Source organism: Scyliorhinus torazame, chromosome 26 (assembly GCF_047496885.1).
Source record: "Scyliorhinus torazame isolate Kashiwa2021f chromosome 26, sScyTor2.1, whole genome shotgun sequence".
Lineage (NCBI taxonomy): Eukaryota > Metazoa > Chordata > Chondrichthyes > Carcharhiniformes > Scyliorhinidae > Scyliorhinus > Scyliorhinus torazame.
Window position 1 is genome coordinate 34,097,183 of NC_092732.1, and position 22,486 is coordinate 34,119,668.

Genomic DNA, 22,486 nt, shown 5'->3' on the forward strand with positions numbered 1-22,486 from the left:
TGCAGAGGAGCCGCTTGGCAATGTGAACGCCCTTCTCCGCCTTTCCATTGGACTGGGGATGCAGAGGGCTGGACGTCACGTGTGTGAAGCCATACGAGGCCGCAAAGGACGACCATTCATGGCTGGCAAAACAGGGCCCATTGTCCGACATGACAGTCATCGGAATGCCGTGGTGAGCGAAGGTGTCTTTGCAGGCCCTGATGACAGCAGACGACGTCAGATCATGTAGGCGTATGACTTCTGGGTAGTTTGAGAAGTAGTCAACTATGATAACATAGTCCATGCCGAGCGCGTGAAATAGGTCGACACCCACCTTCGCCCAGGGGGACGTCACCAGCTCATGGGGCAGAAGTGTCTCAGGAGGTTGCGCCGGCTGAAACCTTTGGCAGGTTGTGCAGTTGATCACCATGTTGGCAATATCGTCACTGATGCCCGGCCAGTATACCGCCTCTCGGGCCCTCCGTCTGCACTTCTCGACCCCCAAGTGGCCTTCGTGTAGTTGGTCGAGAACCAGCTGGCGCATGCTGTGCGGAATCACAATCCGGTCCAGCTTCAGAAGGACACCATCAATGACGGCCAGGTCGTCTCGGACATTGTAGAACTGCGGGCACTGCCCTTTGAGCCATCCTCCCGTCATGTGGCGATTCACTCGCTGCAGAAGGGGGTCGGCCGCAGTCTCCCGGCGGATACGGGACAGACTGGAGTCGTCAGCCGGCAGATTTGCCGATGTGAAAGCCACCTGTGCCTCGACCTGACATACAAACCCCTCCGCATCTGGTGGCGTGCTCACTGCTCTGGATAGGGCATCCGCCACGATGAGGTCCTTCCCTGGAGTGTAGACCAGTTGGAAGTCGTACCTCCTGAGTTTAAGTAGGATGCGCTGGAGGCGAGGGGTCATCTCGTTCAGGTCCTTGTTTATGATGCTGACCAGGGGGCGGTGGTCAGTTTCGACCGTGAACCGTGGAAGACCATAGACGTAATCATGGAACTTGTCCAAACCGGTTAGCAAGCCCAGGCACTCCTTTTCGATTTGCGTGTAGCGCTGCTCTGTGGGGGTCATGGCCCGCGATGCGTAGGCCACTGGGGCCCATGATGCCGTGTCATCCCTCTGCAGGAGCACTGCTCCAATGCCGGATTGGCTGGCATCAGTTGAGATTTCGGTGGGACGAGACGTGTCGAAGAACGCCAACACTGGTGCCGTGGTGAGTTTGAGTTTGAGCTCCTCCCATTCCAGCTGGTGTGTGTGTTGCCACTGGAACTCTGTGGATTTTTTGACGAGGTGGCGCAGAGCCGTTGTGTGGGAGGCAAGGTTGGGAATGAGCTTCCCCAGGAAGTTGACCATGCCCAGGAAGCGTAGGACAGCCTTCTTGTCGGCCGGCTGCGGCATGGCTGTGATGGCGCTCATCTTGTCTGCATCCGGACGGACCCCTGACCGGGAGATATGGTCCCCCAGGAACTTCAACTCGGTCTGGCCAAAGGCGCACTTGGCTCGGTTGAGGCGCAGGCCGTTTTCCCGTATGCGGGCAAAAACGCATTGGAGACGATGTATGTGCTCCTGCGGTGTGGTGGACCAGATGATGACATCGTCCACATATATGCGCACCCCTTCGATGGCTTCCATCATCTGCTCCATTATTCTGTGGAAGACCTTGGATGCCGAGATGATGCCAAATGGCATCCGGTTGTAGCAGAATCTGCCGAAAGGGGTGTTGAAGGTGCATAGCTTTCGGCTGGACGGGTCCAGTTGGATCTGCCAAAATCCTTTAGAAGCATCCAGTTTGGTGAATATCTTCGTCTGGGCTATTTCACTGGTGATCTCCTCCCGTTTGGGTATGGGATAATGTTCCCTCATGATATTATTATTGAGGTCTTTGGGGTCAATACAGATACGGAGCTCGCCGGAGGGCTTCTTGACACACACCATGGAGCTGACCCACGGCGTGGGTTCCGTGACCCTGGATAGGACCCCTTGGTCCTGGAGATCCTGCAGCTGCTGCTTGAGGCGGTCTTTGAGTGGCGCAGGAACCCTGCGAGGTGCGTGAACGACCGGGATGGCGTCCGGGTTGAGGCGAATTCGGTAGGTGTATGGCAGTGTTCCCATGCCCTCGAATGCCTCCTGGTTGTAGGCGAGGAGCGATTGGGGCTGTGCCCTGAAGTCTGCATCCGGGAAGTCAGACGTGCCGTCTGGAGAGAGAGAGTGGACTCGTTGCACGAGGTGGAGAGCCTTGCATGCCTGTGCGCCCAGCAGGGAGTCCTTCGATGAGCCGACTATCTCGAACGAGAGTGTGGCCGTGTGTGTGTTGTGTGTCACCTGGAGCTGGCAGGATCCCATGGCCGGGATAACGTTCCCGTTGTAGTCGACCATCTTGCACCAGGATGGCCGGATTGGTGGTCTGACCTTCATGGCGTAGAAGGTGGACCATGCTATGAGGTTGGCGGAGGCGCCAGTGTCCAGGCGGAAAGTGATCGGCGATCGGTTGACCGTCAGGGTGGCACTCCATTCATCGCCCGGATTGAAGGTGTTGACCCGGTTCCCATCAATGACCGCAACCCGGAAGGCGTCTTGGTCATCTTTGTCGTCGGTTTGGATGTTGTGATGTGGAGGCTGAATGGTCCGCACGTGTCTGCGAGGTTGTCGGAGATGTGGAAGATCCACAGGTTGAGCCGCTCGACAGTAAGCAGCGTAGTGGCCCATCTTGCCACAGCGTAGGCATTGTCGGGGTTTTTGCAGGACATTGCCCTTTAAAATGTGCAGCTCCACAGTTGCCGCACGTCGTGACGTCATGGCGTTCGTTACGCCACTGCGCATGCGCAGTTCGGTCTTGCGTCGGGCGCGCCTGCGCAGTGCATCCCTCAGTGTTGCCGTAGGTTTTGGCGCGCGCAAACGCGGGAGGCCTCAAAAAGCGCGCGAAACGGCCGCCCTCGTCCGGGCCGCGGGCCGGGAGAAACTCGATTGCCTGGACCCGTTCGGCCTCGTGGGCGGCCTGGCTCTCCGATCCGGTCGGGTGGGACCCCCCTCCGCGCCGATTCGGTCGCCTGAAATTGGGCATAGCGGCTGGTCGCGTTCTCATGCAGGACACAGGCTTCAACTGCAGATGCTAAGGTCAGGCCTTTAATTTTTAGAAGCTGCTGGCGTAGGCCACTGGAGGCAACGCCAAAAACGATCTGGTCCCGGATCACGGACTCTGAGGTGGTGCCGTAACCGCAGGACTGCGCGAGTATGCTGAGGTGCGTCAGGAAGGACTGAAAGAGCTCATCCTTACCTTGCAGGCGCTGCTGGAAGACATACCTCTCAAAGCTGTCGTTGGCCTCAACGTTGAAGTGCTTGTCGAGCTGGAGGAGGACCGTGTCATACTGAGCTTTGTCCTCGCCTTCCGCGAACACCAAGGAGTTGTATACATCGATGGCGTGCTGACTTGCGGTAGTGAGGAGCATGGCAATCTTCGTGCCGTCCGAGGCACCCTGTTTTTCGTTGGCCTGCATGAAGTGTTCGAAGCGCTGCTTGAAGAGCTTCCAATTTGTGCCAAGGTTCCCAGCGACTTGCAACGGCTGCGGTTTGTTGAGGGTGTCCATGGCTCAGGATGGCAGATTTGCCGGTAGGTATCGATTCACTCCTGGTACCATGAAGTGTTGGGTGCTCTGAGGTACGGACAAACCAACACGGTTGCGATTGGTACAACCCAGTTTTATTCCATTAAACTATTTATACATCAGACTTGGTACTCAGCACGTTGTGACTGTGTGAGTGTCTTGCTATGAGGTCCTGGCCCTGTGCCGTCTCCTGATGGACTGCCCAGGAAGTGTCGTGTTTCTTGTTTTATACTGTATCTGCTCTGGTCTGTGATTGGCTGTCGTGTTATGTGTGCTAATTGGTCCGTTGCTCTGTCTATCATTATGTATGTGTTGTGATGTTCACTTGAATATCATGACATGTCTCTCATTGTTTCTCTCTCTCCCTCTCTCTCTATCTCCCTTCATCTCTCTCTCTCTCTGTCTCTCTCTCACTCCCTCTCTCTCTCTCTCTTTCCCTGCCTCTCCTTAATACCGATCTCCCTGGCTTTTTGAAAGCCTCCAGCGTTGACACATGACTCTGGTGCCTAACAGCACGGTGGGTGTACCTACACTACACCGGACTGCAGCGGGTTCAAGATGGCGGCTCACCCACCACCTTCTCGAGGGGCAACTAGGGAGGGGCGATCAGTCCTGGGCCTGGCCAGCGAGGGCCCATATCCCGTGAGTGAACCTTGAGGAACTCCTGCACGGTAGCACAGTGGTTAGCCATGCTAAATTGTCCCTTAGTGTCCAAAGATGTGCGGGTTAGGTGGATTGGCCGTGCTAAATTGTCCCTTAGTGTCCAAAGATGTGCGGGTTAGGTGGATTGGCCGTGCTAAATTGTCCCTTAGTGTCCAAAGATGTGCAGGTTAGGTGGATTGGCCGTGCTAAATTGTCCCTTCATGTCCAAAGATGTGCAGGTTAGGTGGATTGGCCGTGCTAAATTGTCCCTTAGTGTCCAAAGATGTGCAGGTTAGGTGGATTGGCCGTGCTAAATTGCCCCTTAGTGTCCAAAGATGTGCAGGTTAGGTGGATTGGCCGTGCTAAATTGTCCCTTAGTGTCCAAAGATGTGCGGGTTAGGTGGATTGGCCGTGCTAAATTGTCCCTTAGTGTCCAAAGATGTGCGGGTTAGGTGGATTGGCTGTGCTAAATTGTCCCTTAGTGTCCAAAGATGTGCGGGTTAGGTGGATTGGCCGTGCTAAATTGTCCCTTAGTGTCCAAAGATGTGCAGGTTAGGTGGATTGGCCGTGCTAAATTGTCCCTTAGTGTCCAAAGATGTGCGGGTTAGGTGGATTGGCCGTGCTAAATTGTCCCTTAGTGTCCAAAGATGTATAGGTTAGGTGGATTGGCCGTGCTAAATTGTCCCTTAGTGTCCAAAGATGTGCCGGTTAGGTGGATTGGCCGTGCTAAATTGTCCCTTCGTGTCCAAAGATGTGCAGGTTAGGTGGATTGGCCGTGCTAAATTGTCCCTTCATGTCCAAAGATGTGCAGGTTAGGTGGATTGGCTGTGCTAAGTTGTCCCTTAGTGTCCAAAGATGTGCCAGTTAGGTGGATTGGCCGTGCTAAATTGCCCCTTAGTGTCCAAAGATGTGCAGGTTAGGTGGATTGGCCGTGCTAAATTGCCCCTTAGTGTCCAAAGATGTACAGGTTAGGTGGATTGGCCGTGCTAAATTGTCCCTTAGTGTCCAAAGATGTACAGGTTAGGTGGATTGGCTGTGCTAAATTGTCCCTTAGTGTCCAAAGATGTTCAGGTTAGGTGGATTGGCAGTGCTAAATTGTCCCTTAGTGTCCAAAGATGTGCGGGTTAGGTGGATTGGCCGTGCTAAATTGTCCCTTAGTGTCCAAAGATGTGCCAGTTAGGTGGATTGGCCATGCTAAATTGCCCCTTAGTGTCCAAAGATGTACAGGTTAGGTGGATTGGCTGTGCTAAGTTGTCCCTTAGTGTCCAAAGATGTGCCAGTTAGGTGGATTGGCCGTGCTAAATTGTCCCTTAGTGTCCAAAGATGTGCCGGTTAGGTGGATTGGCCGTGCTAAATTGCCCCTTAGTGTCCAAAGATGTACAGGTTGGGTGGATTGGCCGTGCTAAATTGTCCCTTAGTGTCCAAAGATGTGCAGGTTAGGTGGATTGGCTGTGCTAAGTTGTCCCTTAGTGTCCAAAGATGTGCAGGTTAGGTGGATTGGCCGTGCTAAATTGCCCCTTAGTGTCCAAAGATGTGCAGGTTAGGTGGATTGGCCGTGCTAAATTGCCCCTTAGTGTCCAAAGATGTGCAGGTTAGGTGGATTGGCTGTGCTAAGTTGTCCCTTAGTGTCCAAAGATGTGCCAGTTAGGTGGATTGGCCGTGCTAAATTGTCCCTTAGTGTCCAAAGATGTGCCGGTTAGGTGGATTGGCCGTGCTAAATTGCCCCTTAGTGTCCAAAGATGTACAGGTTGGGTGGATTGGCCGCGCTAAATTGCCCCTTAGTGTCCAAAGAAGGTGCCGGTTAGGTGGATTGGCCGTGCTAAATTGTCCCTTAGTGTCCAAAGATGTGCAGGTTGGGTGGATTGGCCGTGCTAAATTGCCCCTTAGTGTCCAAAGATGTACAGGTTAGGTGGATTGGCCGTGCTAAATTGTCCCTTAGTGTCCAAAGATGTGCCGGTTAGGTGGATTGGCCATGCTAAATTGGCCCTTAGTGTCCAAAGATGTACAGGTTGGGTGGATTGGCCGTGCAAAATTGTCCCTTAGTGTCCAAAGATGTGCAGGTTAGGTGGATTGGCCGTGCTAAATTGCCCCTTAGTGTCCAAAGATGAGCAGGTTAGGTGGATTGGCCGTGCTAAATTGCCCTTAGTGTCCAAAGATGTACAGGTTAGGTGGATTGGCTGTGCTAAGTTGTCCCTTAGTGTCCAAAGATGTGCCAGTTAGGTGGATTGGCCATGCTAAATTGCCCCTTAGTGTCCAAAGATGTGCGGGTTAGGTGGATTGGCCGTGCTAAATTGCCCCTTAGTGTCCAAAGATGTGCAGGTTAGGTGGATTGGCCGTGATAAATTGCCCTTAGTGTCCAATGATGTGCAGGTTAGGTGGATTGGCCGTGCTAAATTGCCCCTTAGTGTCCAAAGATGTACAGGTTAGGTGGATTGGCCGTGCTAAATTGTCCCTTAGTGTCCAAAGATGTGCGGGTTAGGTGGATTGGCCGTGCTAAATTGTCCCTTAGTGTCCAAAGATGTGCAGGTTAGGTGGATTGGCCGTGCTAAATTGTCCCTTAGTGTCCAAAGATGTGCAGGTTAGGTGGATTGGCCGTGCTAAATTGCCCCTTAGTGTCCAAAGATGTGCAGGTTAGGTGGATTGGCCGTGCTAAATTGTCCCTTAGTGTCCAAAGATGTGCAGGTTAGGTGGATTGGCCGTGCTAAATTGTCCCTTAGTGTCCAAAGATGTGCAGGTTAGGTGGATTGGCCGTGCTAAATTGCCCCTTAGTGTCCAAAGATGTACAGGTTAGGTGGATTGGCCGTGCTAAATTGTCCCTTAGTGTCCAAAGATGTGCAGGTTAGGTGGATTGGCCGTGCTAAATTGCCCCTTAGTGTCCAAAGATGTGCAGGTTAGGTGGATTGGCCGTGCTAAATTGTCCCTTAGTGTCCAAAGATGTGCAGGTTAGGTGGATTGGCCGTGCTAAATTGTCCCTTAGTGTCCAAAGATGTGCAGGTTAGGTGGATTGGCCGTGCTAAATTGTCCCTTAGTGTCCAAAGATGTGCAGGTTAGGTGGATTGGCTGTGCTAAATTGTCCCTTAGTGTCCAAAATTGCCCTTAATGTTGGTTGAGTGGGGTTATTGGGTTATGGGGATAGGGTGGAGGTGTGGGCTTGGGTAGGGTGCTCTTTCCAAGAGCCAGTGCAGACTCGATGGGCCGAATGGCCTCCTTCTGCACTGTAAATTCTATGTAAATCTATGTTCCTGTCTGATTCTGTCTCAGTGACAGGACTGCGTTACGGTCCTTGAATAAACCTGGAGCAGGTGTTAATTTACTGATCCCGTGACTCCCTCCACAGGTAATTGCTACCGCCGTTTTGCTAATCTGCATCCTGTGCGTTTTGGACAGCAAAAACGCGGCTGTGCCGCCATTTTTACAGCCGCCCATGATCGCGGTATCAGTGCTGGTCATTGGACTTTCCATGGGCGCCAACACTGGCTACGCCATCAATCCAGCCAGAGATTTCGGCCCGAGGATGTTCACCTTTGTGGCTGGGTGGGGCTCCGAGGTTTTCACGTAAGTTCCCAGCACACGGAATGTACATACAATTTACAGAACGTTACGTCGAATCCACAGGGAAGTTACAGGAAATTGACAAATTGACACACAAGTCGCCAAGCATTTACATACAATTGCATTGCATTAGCATAATGACATGACAATCCCAAGTTATTCACATGAAATTAACATAATGACGTGGCAATCCCAAGTTATTCACATGAAATTAACATAATGACATGGCAATCCCAAGACATTTACATGAAAGTAACATAATGACATAGCAATCCCAAGATATTTACATGAAATTACCATAATGACATGGCAATCCCAAGACATTTACATGAAATTAACATAATGGCATGGCAATCCTAAGGTATTTACACAAAATTGACATAATGACCTGGCAAACCCAAGGTATTTACATGAAATTAACGTAATGACCTGGCAATCCCAAGGTATTCACATTAAATTAATATAATCACATGGCAACCCCAAGGTATTCACATTAAATTAACATAATGACGTGGCAATCTCAAGGTATTTACATTAAATTAACATAATGTCATGGCAATCCCAAGGCATTTACATGAAATTATCATAATGACTTGCCAATCCCAAAGCATTTACATTAAATTAACATAATGGCATGTCATTCCCTGTGTATTTACATATATTTACATAAAGGTATCATAATGCCATGACATTCTCAAGGTATTTACATTAAATTATCATAATGATATGGCAGACCCAAGGTATTTACATTAAATTAACATAATGACATGTCATTCCCTAGGTATATACATATAATTGCATAGAAATATCATAACGCCATGTCATTCTCACGGTATTTACATAAAATTAACATAATGAGATGGCATTCCCAATGTATTTACAAACAATTGCATACAATTAACATAATGACATTATATTCTCAAGGTTTTTAGATAGTATTGAAATAATGAAATGGCATGCACAATGTATTTACATATAATTGCATAAAATTAACATAATGAGATGGCATTCGCGGGATATTTACATACAATTTCATAAAATTAACATGGTGACATGGCATTCTTGTCGTATTTACATACAGTTGCATAAAATTAACATAATGACACGGCAATCACAATGTATTTACATAGAATTACATATATTTTACAAATTACTACGGAATTCGCAATGGAATTACATATTTAATTAATGATACAGAATTTATAAGGTATTTACATAGAATTGCAGATAATTTACATAGTAAATAGAATTATCAATGCATTTACATAGAATTAGAACATTTACAGATTGGGTGAGATTCCCTACAGAGTTCCCAATGAGTCGGAGAATTCAGGATTGGCAACGGGCACCGATCCATTGCGGATGCTCCGGCTTCCGGCTGGTGTCGGGGTCAAGGTTCACGCCCCGCGCCAATGGGTCCATTTGCAGCTGGTTAGCGGGCCGGGCCCCGTATTGCCTGGGCCCGGTTGAGCTTCCCCTGGTCTTGACAAGCGTGGACCTGACGCAATGGACCTTGCGGTGGGTCAGGGGAAGGGGGGTAATTCCTGAAGGGAGTTGCCCTGAAAGTCCATCTCAGGGCCATCCTCACGCCCACATTTGCAAGAACTGCCCCCCCCCCACCAGAACCCCCCCAATGCCTCTCCCCAGAAACCCCCTAAATAAATAGACCCCAAGGGAGACCCCCTAAATAAAGAGACCTCCCACAGATGCCCAGAAGAGAGATCCCTGTCTCGAAGCTCGAGGTCAGTCTAGACCAAGGCAGTAAAAAACATTGCTGCTTTAGCACTCACCTGGGAAACACACCTGCTGACTCAGGCACACAAAGCTGCACCCGTCAATTCTGGGAATAGAAAGCCAATCAGTTGAGTTTCAACCCCCTCAGATCTTTGATCTGCAAGCAATTCATTCATTTCCCTTTGAAATTGACTATACTAGGCTGCGATTGACAGTTTACACACACACACACACACATGCACACACACCACCTAGCTGTCCGCATTGCTCCATTCACCTCCCTCCACGGGAGAGCAACTCTTAAGTGCTCCAACCGCAATGTTTGTAAAGCATCCAGCTTTGATTGACAGCTCCTGGACCACTTCAAAGAGGGTTAAGTGCTTTCTAATCACTTCCCTTCACGCTTGAGTGATTCTGCAGCGGTCAGCACTGAGTGCTGGATTTGGTGCATTTTGAGTGCTATAGTAAGAGTTTGGTGACCGAGGGAGTATAAGGCTTCATTTTTATCTAAAGTTTAGTCTTTCTTTTATTTAGATAATTAACTTAAAAGTTGCTGTTTGGTTTCGAAGAAGGTGAATTTTCAATCAGCTTTAAACAAGCTTCTACTTGTAGGCACTTGCAGCTGGAGCTTGTTAATTAGTTAATTGGATTAGGCCAGTTTTCAGAGGCTAGATTCACAGTATAAAAGTGATCCCCTACAGTGCAGACTTTGTTTGCACTGAGTGCTGAATTTGGTGCATTTTGAGTGCTATAGTAAGAGTTTGGTGACCGAGGGAGTGCTGAATTTGGTGCATTTTGAGTGCTATAGTAAGAGTTTGGTGACCAAGGGAGTTAGGTGAGGAGGGAGTAAGGTGCTCCTTTCATTTTGTTTCCGACATTTCCGCAAAGAGTGAGAAGAGAGCCAGGATTTACAGAAAGTGTAGCTGACTGGGAGCAGAGTCGGAGGGCGGAGATCTAGTTAGTCCACAGGGCAGCTATATTCTGTCAGGTAAGAGGGGATGGAGGCTAGGCCAGTTACATGCTCCTCCTGTAGGATGTGGGTGGTGAGGGATACCACCGGTGTCCCCACTGACTATACCTGCGGGAAGTGCACCCAACTTCAGCTCCTCAAAGACCGTGTTAGGGAACTGGAGCTGAAGCTGGATGAACTTCGGATCATCCGGGAGGCAGAGGGGGTGATTGAGAAGAGTTACAGGGAGGTAACCACACCCAAGGTACAGGACAAGAATAGCTGGGTTACAGTCAGGGGGAAAAAAACAAACAGGCAGACAGTGCAGGGATCCCTCGTGGCCGTTCCCCTTCAAAACAAGTATACCATTTTGGATGCTGTTGGGGGGGATGACCTACCGGGGGAAGGCCCTAGCGGCCAGGTCTCTGGCACTGAGTCTGGCTCTGGGGCTCAGAAGGGAAGGGGGGAGAATAGAAAAGCAATAGTAATAGGAGATTCAATGGTTAGGGGAATAGATAGGAGATTCTGTGGTTGCGAGCGAGACTCGCGGAAGGTATGTTGCCTCCCAGGTGCCAGGGCCAGGGATGTCTCGGATCGTGTCTTCAGGATCCTTAAGGGGGAGGGGGAGCAGCCAGAAGTCGTGGTGCACATTGGTACCAACGACATAGGTAGGAAAAGGGGTGTGGAGGTAATAAACGAGTTTAGGGAGTGTGGTAGTATGTATTAGGGGTCATGTGGGACTGGAAGCCCTAATGTCATTGGCTGACAGATCCCGGGTCCTGGTTGGCCGTTGACCTCTAGCTCCGCCCTGAAGGCGGAGTATAAGAAGCCGGAGTCCTCCCCCGCAGGCCATTCTACTATCGAGCTGCGGGGGAACAGACACGCTTAATAAAGCCTCATCGACTTCACTCTATTCGTCTCACGGAGTCTTTGTGCGCTACAATTTCGTGCGCTACAGGGAGTTAGGCTGGAAGTTAAAAGCCAGGACAGACAGAGTTGTCATCTCTGGTTTGTTGCCGGTGCCACGTGATTGCGAGGCTAGGAATAGGGAGAGAGTGCAGCTGAACACGTGGCTGCAAGAATGGTGTAGGAGGGAGGGCTTCAGGTATTTGGATAATTGGAGCGCATTCTGGGGAAGGTGGGACCTGTACAAGCAGGACGGGTTGCATCTGAACCAGAGGGGCACCAATATCCTGGGAGGGAGGTTTTCCAGTACTCTTCGGGAGGGTTTAAACTAATTTGGCAGGGGAATGGGAACCGGATTTGTAGTCCAGCAACTAAGGTAGCCGATATTCAGGACGCCAAAGCGTGTAGTGAGGCAGTGGGGAAGGGAACACTGACAAAGGAGAGTACTTGCAGGCACGGAGATGGGTTGAAGTGTGTATACTTCAATTCCATTGTTAATTAGAGATAGTATAACAGCTGCAGAAAGGCAGTTCGAGGAGTATCACCCGAATGAGGTAGTATGGGTTGAAGTCGTTTTCTATAGGCCCCCCAATAGTAGCAGAGATGTGGAGGAACAGATTGGGAAACAGATTTTGGAAAGATGAAGAAGTCACAGGGTAGTAGTCATGGGTGACTTTAACTTCCCAAATATTGAGCGGAAACTCTTTAGATCAAATAGTTTGGATGGGGTGGTGTTTGTGCAGTGTGTCCAGGAAGCTTTTCTAACACAGTATGTAGATTGTCCGACCAGAGGAGGGGCAATATTGGATTTAGTACTTGGTAATGAACCAGGGCAAGTGATAGATTTGTTAGTGGGGGAGCATTTTGGAGACAGTGACCACAATTCTGTGACTTTCACTTTAGTAATGGAGAGGGATAGGTGCGTGCAACAGGGCAAGGTTTACAATTGGGGGAAGGGTAAATACGATGTTGTCAGACAAGAATTGAAGTGCATAAGTTGGGAACATAGGCTATCAGGGAAGGACACAAGTGAAATGTGTCCTTGATATGTATGTCCCTGTCAGGCAGGGAAGAGATGGTCGAGTGAGGGAACCATGGTTGACAAGAGAGGCTGAATGTCTTGTTAAGAGGAAAAAGGAGACTTATGTAAGGCTGAGGAAACAAGGTTCAGACAGGGCATTGGAGGGATACAAGATAGCCAGGAGGGAACTGAAGAAAGGGATTAGGAGAGCTAAGAGAGGGCATGAACAATCTTTGGCGGGTAGGATCAAGGAAAACCCCAAGGCCTTTTACACATATGTGAGAAATATGAGAATGACTAGAGCGAGGGTAGGTCCGATCAAGGACAGTAGCGGGAGATTGTGTATTGAGTCTGAAGAGATAGGAGAGGTCTTGAACGAGTACTTTTCTTCTGTATTTACAAATAAGAGGGGCGATATTGTTGGAGAGGACAGTGTGAAACAGACTGGTAAGCTCGAGGAAATACTTGTTAGGAAGGAAGATGTGTTGGGCATTTTGAAAAACTTGAGGATAGACAAGTCCCCCGGGCCTGACGGGATATATCCAAGGATTCTATGGGAAGCAAGAGATGAAATTGCAGAGCCGTTGGCAATGATCTTTTCGTCCTCACTGTCAACAGGGGTGGTACCAGGGGATTGGAGAGTGGCGAATGTCGTGCCCCTGTTCAAAAAAGGGCCTAGGGATAACCCTGGGAATTACAGGCCAGTTAGTCTTACTTCGGTGGTAGGCAAAGTAATGGAAAGGGTACTGAAGGATAGGATTTCTGAGCATCTGGAAAGACACTGCTTGATTAGGGATAGTCAGCACGGATTTGTGAGGGGTAGGTCTTGCCTTACAAATCTTATTAAATTCTTTGAGGGGGTGACCAAGCATGTGGATGAAGGTAAAGCAGTGGATGTAGTGTACATGGATTTTAGTAAGGCATTTGATAAAGTTCCCCATGGTAGGCTTCTGCAGAAAGTAAGGAGGCATGGGATAGTGGGAAATTTGGCCAGTTGGATAACGAACTGGCTAACCGATAGAAGTCAGAGAGTGGTGGTGGATGGCAAATATTCAGCCTGGATCCCAGTTACCAGTGGCGTACCGCAGGGATCAGTTCTGGGTCCTCTGCTGTTTGTAATTTTCATTAATGACTTGGATGAGGGAGTTGAAGGGTGGGTCAGTAAATTTGCAGATGATACGAAGATTGGTGGAGTTGTGGATAGTAAGGAGGGCTGTTGTCGGCTGCAAAGAGACATAGATAGGATGCAGAGCTGGGCTGAGAAGTGGCAGATGAAGTTTAACCCTGAAAAGTGTGAGGTTGTCCATTTTGGAAGGACAAATATGAATGCGGAATACAGGGTTAACGGTAGAGTTCTTGGCAATGTGGAGGAGCAGAGAGATCTTGGGGTCTATGTTCATACATAGTTTGGAAGTTGCCACTCAAGTGGATAGAGCTGTGAAGAAGGCCTATGGTGTGCTCACGTTCATTAACAGAGGGATTGAATTTAAGAGCCGTGAGGTGATGATGCAGCTGTACAAAACTTTGGTAAGGCCACATTTGGAGTACTGTGTACAGTTCTGGTCGCCTCATTTTAGGAAGGATGTGGAAGCTTTGGAAAAGGTGCAAAGAAGATTTACCAGGATGTTACCTGGAATGGAGAGTAGGTCTTACGAGGAAAGGTTGAGGGTGCTAGGCCTTTTCTCATCAGAACGGAGAAGGATGAGGGGCGACTTGATAGAGGTTTATAAGATGATCAGGGGAATAGATAGAGTAGACAGTCAGAGACTTTTTCCCCGGGTGGAACAAACCATTACAAGGGGACATAAATTTAAGGTGAAAGGTGGAAGATATAGGAGGGATATCAGAGGTAGGTTCTTTACCCAGAGAGTAGTGGGGGCATGGAATGCACTGCCTGTGGAAGTAGTTGAGTCGGAAACATTAGGGACCTTCAAGCAGCTATTGGATAGGTACATGGGTTATGGTAAAATTATATAGTGTAGATTAATTTGTTCTTAAGGGCAGCACGGTAGCATTGTGGATAGCACAATTGCTTCACAGCTCCAGGGTCCCAGGTTCGATTCCGGCTTGGGTCACTGTCTGTGCGGAGTCTGCACGTCCTCCCCGTGTGTGCATGGGTTTCCTCCGGGTGCTCCGGTTTCCTCCCACAGTCCAAAGATGTGCGGGTTAGGTGAATTGGCCAATGATGAATTGCCCTTAATGTCCAAATTGCCCTTGGTGTTGGGTGGAGGTGTTGAATTTGGGTAGGGTGCTCTTTCCAAGAGCCGGTGCAGACTCAATGGGCTGAATGGCCTCCTTCTGCACTGTAAATTCAATGATAATCTATGATTAATCTAGGACAAAGGTTCGGCACAACATCGTGGGCCGAAGGGCCTGTTCTGTGCTGTATTTTCGATGTTCTTTGTTCAGCTTGAAATTGGCAGCATCTAAATTGCATAATGAAATATAATTCACAAGGTAATTATCTAGGAAAACATACAACCCAGTCTATGATTCTGCAAATCAGTGACGTGCCGACCTGATTGCCTGTCCCTCGCAGGGCTGGTCACGGATGGTGGTGGGTTCCGATCGTCGCCCCCATGATCGGAGGTGTCGCCGGTACCCTAGTCTACATGCTCCTCATCGATCTGCACCACGAGGATACCAAGGAGCTTGAATCAGAAGCCAAATTGATCAAGCAGGACACGGAAGATGAGCCAGAACCGATCAGCGAGGGGCCTGTGTAAGAACGGACATGCGGGGGATGGGGAGGGGTATCGGCGGCGTGGAGTGGGTATTGGAGGGGGAACTATTTTGGGGGAGGGGTATGGGAGTGGAGGGGGGAGGGTAGGGGATGGGGAGAGGGGTTTAGAACACCAGGAGATGCTCTATTTCAAAGGGGGCATTCATTTGGGTGCACTTTCCTGAGGTAAATGTCTTTCCTTCGAGTTTGCAATGTATATATCGAGCAATAAACACGGTTACCAAGGCCTACCAGCTGAGTCGTTACTGCTTTAAGACGAATAAACTAGCTTTGCAATTCTATAGCGCCCCAGGGCATCCAAATGTGGTCACAGCCAATCATGACATTTGCTTCGTGCGCTCGTTGTTGCAATGTGGGAAGGGTCAAAGCAGGAATAGCAAGATCCCAAAGCCAGCAATGTGATTACACCCAGTACTGACCCTCCCACAGTGCGGCACTCCCTCAGTACTGACCCTCTGACAGTGCGGCACTCCCTCAGTACTGACCCTCTGTCAGTGCGGCGCTCCCTCAGTACTGACCCTCCCACAGTGCGACGCTCCCTCAGTACTGACCCTCCCACAGTGCGGCGCTCCCTCAGTACTGACCCTCTGTCAGTGCGGCGCTCCGTCAGTACTGACCCTCTGACAGTGCGGCACTCCCTCAGTACTGACCCTCCCACAGTGCGGCACTCCCTCAGTACTGACCCTCTGACAGTGCGGCGCTCCCTCAGTACTGACCCTCTGACAGTGCGGCGCTCCCTCAGTACTGACCCTCCCACAGTGCGGCACTCCCTCAGTACTGACCCTCCCACAGTGCGGCACTCCCTCAGTACTGACCCTCCCACAGTGCGGCACTCCCTCAGTACTGACCCTCCCACAGTGCGGCGCTCCCTCAGTACTGATGCTCCCACAGTGCGGCGCTCCCTCAGTACTGACCCTCCCACAGTGCGGCGCTCCCTCAGTACTGACCCTCTGACAGTGCGGCGCTCCCTCAGTACTGACCCTCCCACAGTGCGGCGCTCCCTCGATACTGACCCTCCCACAGTGCGGCGCTCCCTCAGTACTGACCCACCCACAGTGCGGCACTCCCTCAGTACAGACCCTCTGACAGTGCGGCACTCCCTCAGTACTGATCCTCTGACAGTGCGGCGCTCCCTCAGTACTGACCCTCCCACAGTGCGGCACTCCCTCAGTACTGACCCTCCGACAGTGCGGCGCTCCCTCAGTGCTGACCCACCCACAGTACGGCGATCCCTCAGTACTGAACCTCCCACAGTGCGGCACTCCCTCAGTACTGACCCTCCGACAGTGCGGCGCTCCCTCAGTACTGACCCTCCCACAGTGCGGCACTCCCTCAGCACTGACCCACCCACAGTGCGGCGATCCCTCAGTACTGACCCTCCCACATTGCGGCGCTCTCTCAGTACTGACCCTCCGACAGTGCGGCGCACTTTCAGAACTGACCCTCTGACAGTGCGGCACTCACTCAGTACTGACCCTCTGACAGTTAGGCACTCCCTCAGTACTGACGCTCAGTGTGGCGCTCCCTGAGTACTGACCATCTGACAGTGCGATGCTCCCTCAGTGCAGCACTCCCTCAGTACTGACCCTCCGACAGTGCGGCACTCCCTCAGTAGTGACCCTCTGACAGTGCAGCTCTCCCTCAGTAGTGACCCTCCGACAGTGCAGCTCTCAGTACTGACCCTCCGACAGTGCAACGCTCCCTCAGTAGTAACCCTCCAACAGTGCGTAGCTCCCTCAGTACTGACCCTCTGACAGTGCGGCGCACCCTCAGTACTGATCCTCTGACAGTGCGGCACTCCCTCAGTACTGACCCCCCCCACAGTGCTGCGCTCCCTCGGTACTGACCCTCCCACAGTGCGGCGCTCCCTCAGTACTGACCCTCCCACAGTGCGGCGATTCCTCAGTACTGACCCACGCACAGTGCGGCGATCCCTCAGTACTGACCCTCTGACAGTGCGGCACTCCCTCAGTACTGACCCACCCACAGTGCGACGCTCCCTCAGTACTGACCCTCCGACAGTGCAGCGCTCACTCAGTACTGACCATCCGACAGTGCGGCGCTCACTCAGTACTGACCCTCCCACAGTGCGGCACTCTCTCAGCACTGACCCTCCCACAGTGCGGCGCTCCCTCAGTCCTGACCCTCCCACAGTGCGGCGCTCCCTCAGTGCTGACCCTCCCACAGTACGGTGCTCCCTCAGTACTGACCCTCCCACAGTGCGGCGCTCCCTCAGTACTGACCCTCTGACAGTGCGGCGCTCCCTCAGTACTGACCCTCCCACAGTGCGGCACTCCCTCAGTACTGACCCTCCGACAGTGCGGCGCTCCCTCAGTACTGACCCTCCCACAGTGCGGCGTTCCCTCAGTACTGACCCCCCCACAGTGCGGCGCTCCCTCAGTACTGACCCTCCCACAGTACGGTGATCCCTCAGTACTGACCCTCCCACATTGCGGCGCTCCCTCAGTACTGACCCTCCCACAGTGCGGCACTCTCTCAGTACTGACACTCCGACAGTGCGGCGCACCTTCAGAACTGACCCTCTGACAGTGCGGCACTCACTCAGTACTGACCCTCTGACAGTGCGGCACTCCCTCAGTACTGACCCTCAGACAGTGCGGCGCTCCCTCAGTACTGACGCTCAGTGTGGCGCTCCCTGAGTACTGACCATCTGACAGTGCGATGCTCCCTCAGTGCAGCACTCCCTCAGTACTGACCCTCCCACAGTGCAGCTCTCCCTCAGTACTGACCCTCCGACAGTGCGGCACTCCCTCAGTAGTGACCCTCCGACAGTGCAGCTCTCCCTCAGTAGTGACCCTCCGACAGTGCAGCTCTCCCTCAGTACTGACCCTCCGACAGTGCAACGCTTCCTCAGTAGTAACCCTCCGACAGTGCGTAGCTCCCTCAGTACTGACCCTCTGACAGTGCGGCGCACCCTCCGTACTGATCCTCTGACAGTGCGGCACTCCCTCAGTACTGAACCCCCCACAGTGCTGCGCTCCCTCGGTACTGACCCTCCCACAGTGCGGCGCTCCCTCGGTACTGACCCTCCCACAGTGCGGCGATTCCTCAGTACTGACCCTCCCACAGTGCGGCACTCCCTCAGTACTGACCCCCCCACAGTGCGGCGCTCCCTCAGTACTGACCCTCCCACAGTGCGGCGATCCCTCAGTACTGACCCTCTGACAGTGCGGCACTCCCTCAGTACTGACCCACCCACAGTGCGACGCTCCCTCAGTACTGACCCACCGACAGTGCAGCGCTCCCCCAGTACTGACCCTCCCACAGTGCGGTGCTCCCTCAGTACTGACCCTCCGACAGTGCGGCGCTCCCTCAGTACTGATCCTCCCACAGTGCAGTGCTCCCTCAGTACTGACCCTCCCACAGTGCGGCGCTCACTCAGTACTGACCCTCCCACAGTGCGGCACTCTCTCAGCACTGACCCTCCCACAGTGCGGCGCTCCCTCAGTACTGACCCGCCCACAGAGCGGCGCTCCCTCAGTACTGACCCTCCGACAGTGCGGCGCTCCCTCAGTACTGATCCTCCCACAGTGCGGCGCTCCCTCAGTACTGACACTCCCACTGTGCGGCACTCCCTCAGTACTGACCCTCCGACAGTGCGGCGGTTCCTCAGTACTGACCCTCTGATAGTGCGGCACTCCCTCAGTACTGACCCTCTGACAGTGCGGCACTCCCTCAGTACTGACCCTCCCACAGTGCGGCGCTCTCTCAGTACTGACCCTCCCACAGTGCGGCGCTCCCTCAGTACTGACCCTCCGACAGTGCGGCACTCCCTCAGTACTGACCCTCCCACAGTGCGGCGCTCCATCAGTACTGACCCTCCCACAGTGCCGCGCTCACTCAGTACTGACCCCCCCACAGTGTGGCACTCCCGCAGCAGTGACCCTCCCACAGTGCGGCGCTACCTCAGTACTGACTCTCCCACAGTGCGGCGCTACCTCAGTACTGACCCTCTGACAGTGCGCCGCTCCCTCAGTACGGACCCTCTGACAGTGCGGCGCTCCCTCACTGCTGACCATCCGACAGTGCGGCGCTCCCTCAGTACTGACCCTCCGACAGTGCGCCGCTCCCTCAGTACGGACCCTCTGAAAGTGCGGCGGTTCCTCAGTACTGACCCTCTGACAGTGCGGCGCTCCCTCAGTACTGACCCTCCCACAGTGCGGCACTCCCTCAGTACTGACCCTCCCACAGTGCGGTGCTCACTCAGTACTGACCCTCCCACAGTGCGGCGCTCCCTTAGGACTGACCCTCCCAGAGTGCGGCGCTCCCTCTGTACAGACCCTCCCACAGTGCGGTGCTCCCTCAGTACTGACCCTCTGGCAGTGCGGCGCTCCCTCAGGACTGACCCTCCGACAGGGCGGCGCTCCCTCAGTACTGACCCCCCCACAATGTGGCACTCCCTCAGTACTAACCCTCCCACAGTGTGGCACTCCCGCAGCACTGACCCTCCCACAGTGCGGCGATCCCTCAGTATTAACGCTCCCACAGTGTAGCGCTCCCTGAGTACTCACCATCTGACAGTGCGATGCTCCCTCAGTGCAGCACTCCCTCAGTACTGACTCTCCGACAGTGCGGCACTCCCTCAGTAGTGACCATCCGACAGTGCAGCTCTCCCTCAGTACTGACCTTCCGACAGTGCGGCACTCCCTCAGTAGTGACCCTCCGACAGTGCGTAGCACCCTCAGTACTGACCATCTGACAGTGTGGCGCACCCTCAGTACTGACCCTCTGATAGTGCGGCACTCCCTCAGTACTGACCCTCCCACAGTACGGTGTTCCCTCAGTACTGACCCTCCCACAGTGCGGCGCTCCCTCAGAACTGACCCTCTGACAGTGCGGCGCTCCCTCAGTACTGACACTCCCACAGTGCGGCACTCCCTCAGTACTGACCCTCCGACAGTGCGGCGCTCCCTCAGTACTGACCCACCCACAGTACGGCGATCCCTCAGTACTGAACCTCCCACAGTGCGGCACTCCCTCAGTACTGACCCTCCGACAGTGCGGCGCTCCCTCAGTACTGACCCTCCCACAGTGCGGCACTCCCTCAGCACTGACCCACCCACAGTGCGGCGATCCCTCAGTACTGACCCTCCCACATTGCGGCGCTCTCTCAGTACTGTCACTCCGACAGTGCGGCGCACCTTCAGAACTGACCCTCTGACAGTGCGGCACTCACTCAGTACTGACCCTCTGACAGTGCGGCACTCCCTCAGTACTGACGCTCAGTGTGGCGCTCCCTGAGTACTGACCATCTGACAGTGCGATGCTCCCTCAGTGCAGCACTCCCTCAGTACTGACCCTCCCACAGTGCTGCTCTCCCTCAGTACTGACCCTCCGACAGTGCGGCACTCCCTCAGTAGTGACCCTCCGACAGTGCAGCTCTCCCTCAGTAGTGACCCTCCGACAGTGCAGCTCTCCCTCAGTACTGACCCTCCGACAGTGCAACGCTCCCTCAGTAGTAACCCTCCGACAGTGCGTAGCTCCCTCAGTACTGACCCTCTGACAGTGCGGCGCACCCTCAGTACTGATCCTCTGACAGTGCGGCACTCCCTCAGTACTGACCCCCCCCCCCCCACAGTGCTGCGCTCCCTCGGTACTGACCCTCCCACAGTGAGGCGCTCCCTCAGCACTGATCCTCCCACAGTGCGGCGCTCACTCAGTACTGACCCTCCCACAGTGCGGCACTCTCTCAGCACTGACCCTCCCACAGTGCGGCGCTCCCTCAGTACTGACCCGCCCACAGTGCGGCGCTCCCTCAGTGCTGACCGTCCAACAGTGCGGCGCTCCCTCAGTACTGACCCTCCGACAGTGCGGCGCTCCCTCAGTACTGATCCTCCCACAGTGCGGCGCTCCCTCAGTACTGACACTCCCACTGTGCGGCACTCCCTCAGTACTGACCCTCCGACAGTGCGGCGGTTCCTCAGTACTGACCCTCTGATAGTGCGGCACTCCCTCAGTACTGACCCTCTGACAGTGCGGCACTCCCTCAGTACTGACCCTCCCACAGTGCGGCGCTCTCTCAGTACTGACCCTCCCACAGTGCGGCGCTCCCTCAGTACTGACCCTCCGACAGTGCGGCACTCCCTCAGTACTGACCCTCCCACAGTGCGGTGCTCCCTCAGTACTGACCCTCCCACAGTGCCGCGCTCACTCAGTACTGACCCTCCCACAGTGCGGCGCTCTCTCAGTACTGACTCTCCCACAGTACGGTGCTCACTCAGTACTGACTCTCCCACAGTGCGGCGCTCCCTCGGTGCTGACCATCCGACAGTGCGGACCTCCCTCAGTACTGACCCTCCGACAGTGCGCCGCTCCCTCAGTACGGACCCTCTGGCAGTGCGGTGGTTCCTCAGTACTGAACCTCTGACAGTGCGGCGCTCCCTCAGTACTGACGCTCCCACAGTGCGGCACTCCCTCAGTACTGACCCTCCCACAGTGCGGTGCTCACTCAGTACTGACCCTCCCACAGTGCGGCGCTCCCTCAGGACTGACCCAGAGTGCGGCGCTCCCTCTGTACAGACCCTCCCACAGTGCGGTGCTCCCTCAGGACTGACCCTCCCAGAGTGCGGCGCTCCCTCAGTACTGACCCTCCCACAGTGCAGCGCTCACTCAGTACTGACCCTCCGACAGTGCGGCGCTCACTCAGTACTGACCCTCCCACAGTGCGGCACTCTCTCAGCACTGACCCTCCCACAGTGCGGCGCTCCCTCAGTGCTGACCCTCCCACAGTACAGTGCTCCCTAAGTACTGACCCTCCCACAGTGCGGCGCTCCCTCAGTACTGACCCTCTGACAGTGCGACGCTCCCTCAGTACTGACCCTCCCACAGTGCGGCACTCCCTCAGTACTGACCCTCCGACAGTGCGGCGCTCCCTCAGTACTGACCCACCCACAGTACGGTGATCCCTCAGTACTGAACCTCCCACAGTGCGGCACACCCTCAGTACTGACCCTCCGACAGTGCGGCGCTCCCTCAGTACTGACCCTCCCACAATGCGGCACTCCCTCAGCACTGACCCACCCACAGTGCGGCGATCCCTCAGTACTGATCCTCCCACATTCCGGCGCTCTCTCAGTACTGACACTCCGACAGTGCGGCGCACCTTCAGAACTGACCCTCTGTCAGTGCGGCACTCACTCAGTACTGACCCTCTGACAGTGCGGCACTCCCTCAGTACTGACCCTCAGACAGTGCGGCGCTCCCTCAGTACTGACGCTCAGTGTGGCGCTCACTGAGTACTGACCATCTGACAGTGCGATGCTGCCTCAGTGCAGCACTCCCTCAGTACTGACCCTCCCACAGTGCAGCTCTCCCTCAGTAGTGACCC

At 53.6% G+C, this 22,486-nt stretch overlaps 1 protein-coding gene across 1 annotated transcript in view; it reads left to right on the forward strand.

The window, feature by feature from the left end:
* LOC140402955 (aquaporin-10-like) overlaps positions 1-15,175 on the forward strand; it is a 198,977-nt gene extending 183,802 nt beyond the window's left edge. Inside the window, exons 6-7 of the mRNA XM_072490603.1 lie at positions 7,571-7,788; positions 14,935-15,175. Of these exons, the coding sequence (XP_072346704.1) occupies positions 7,571-7,788; positions 14,935-15,121 (405 nt within the window). The 3' untranslated portion in view covers positions 15,122-15,175. The remainder of the gene's footprint in view (positions 1-7,570; positions 7,789-14,934) is intronic.
* Positions 15,176-22,486: the final 7,311 nt, after the last annotated feature.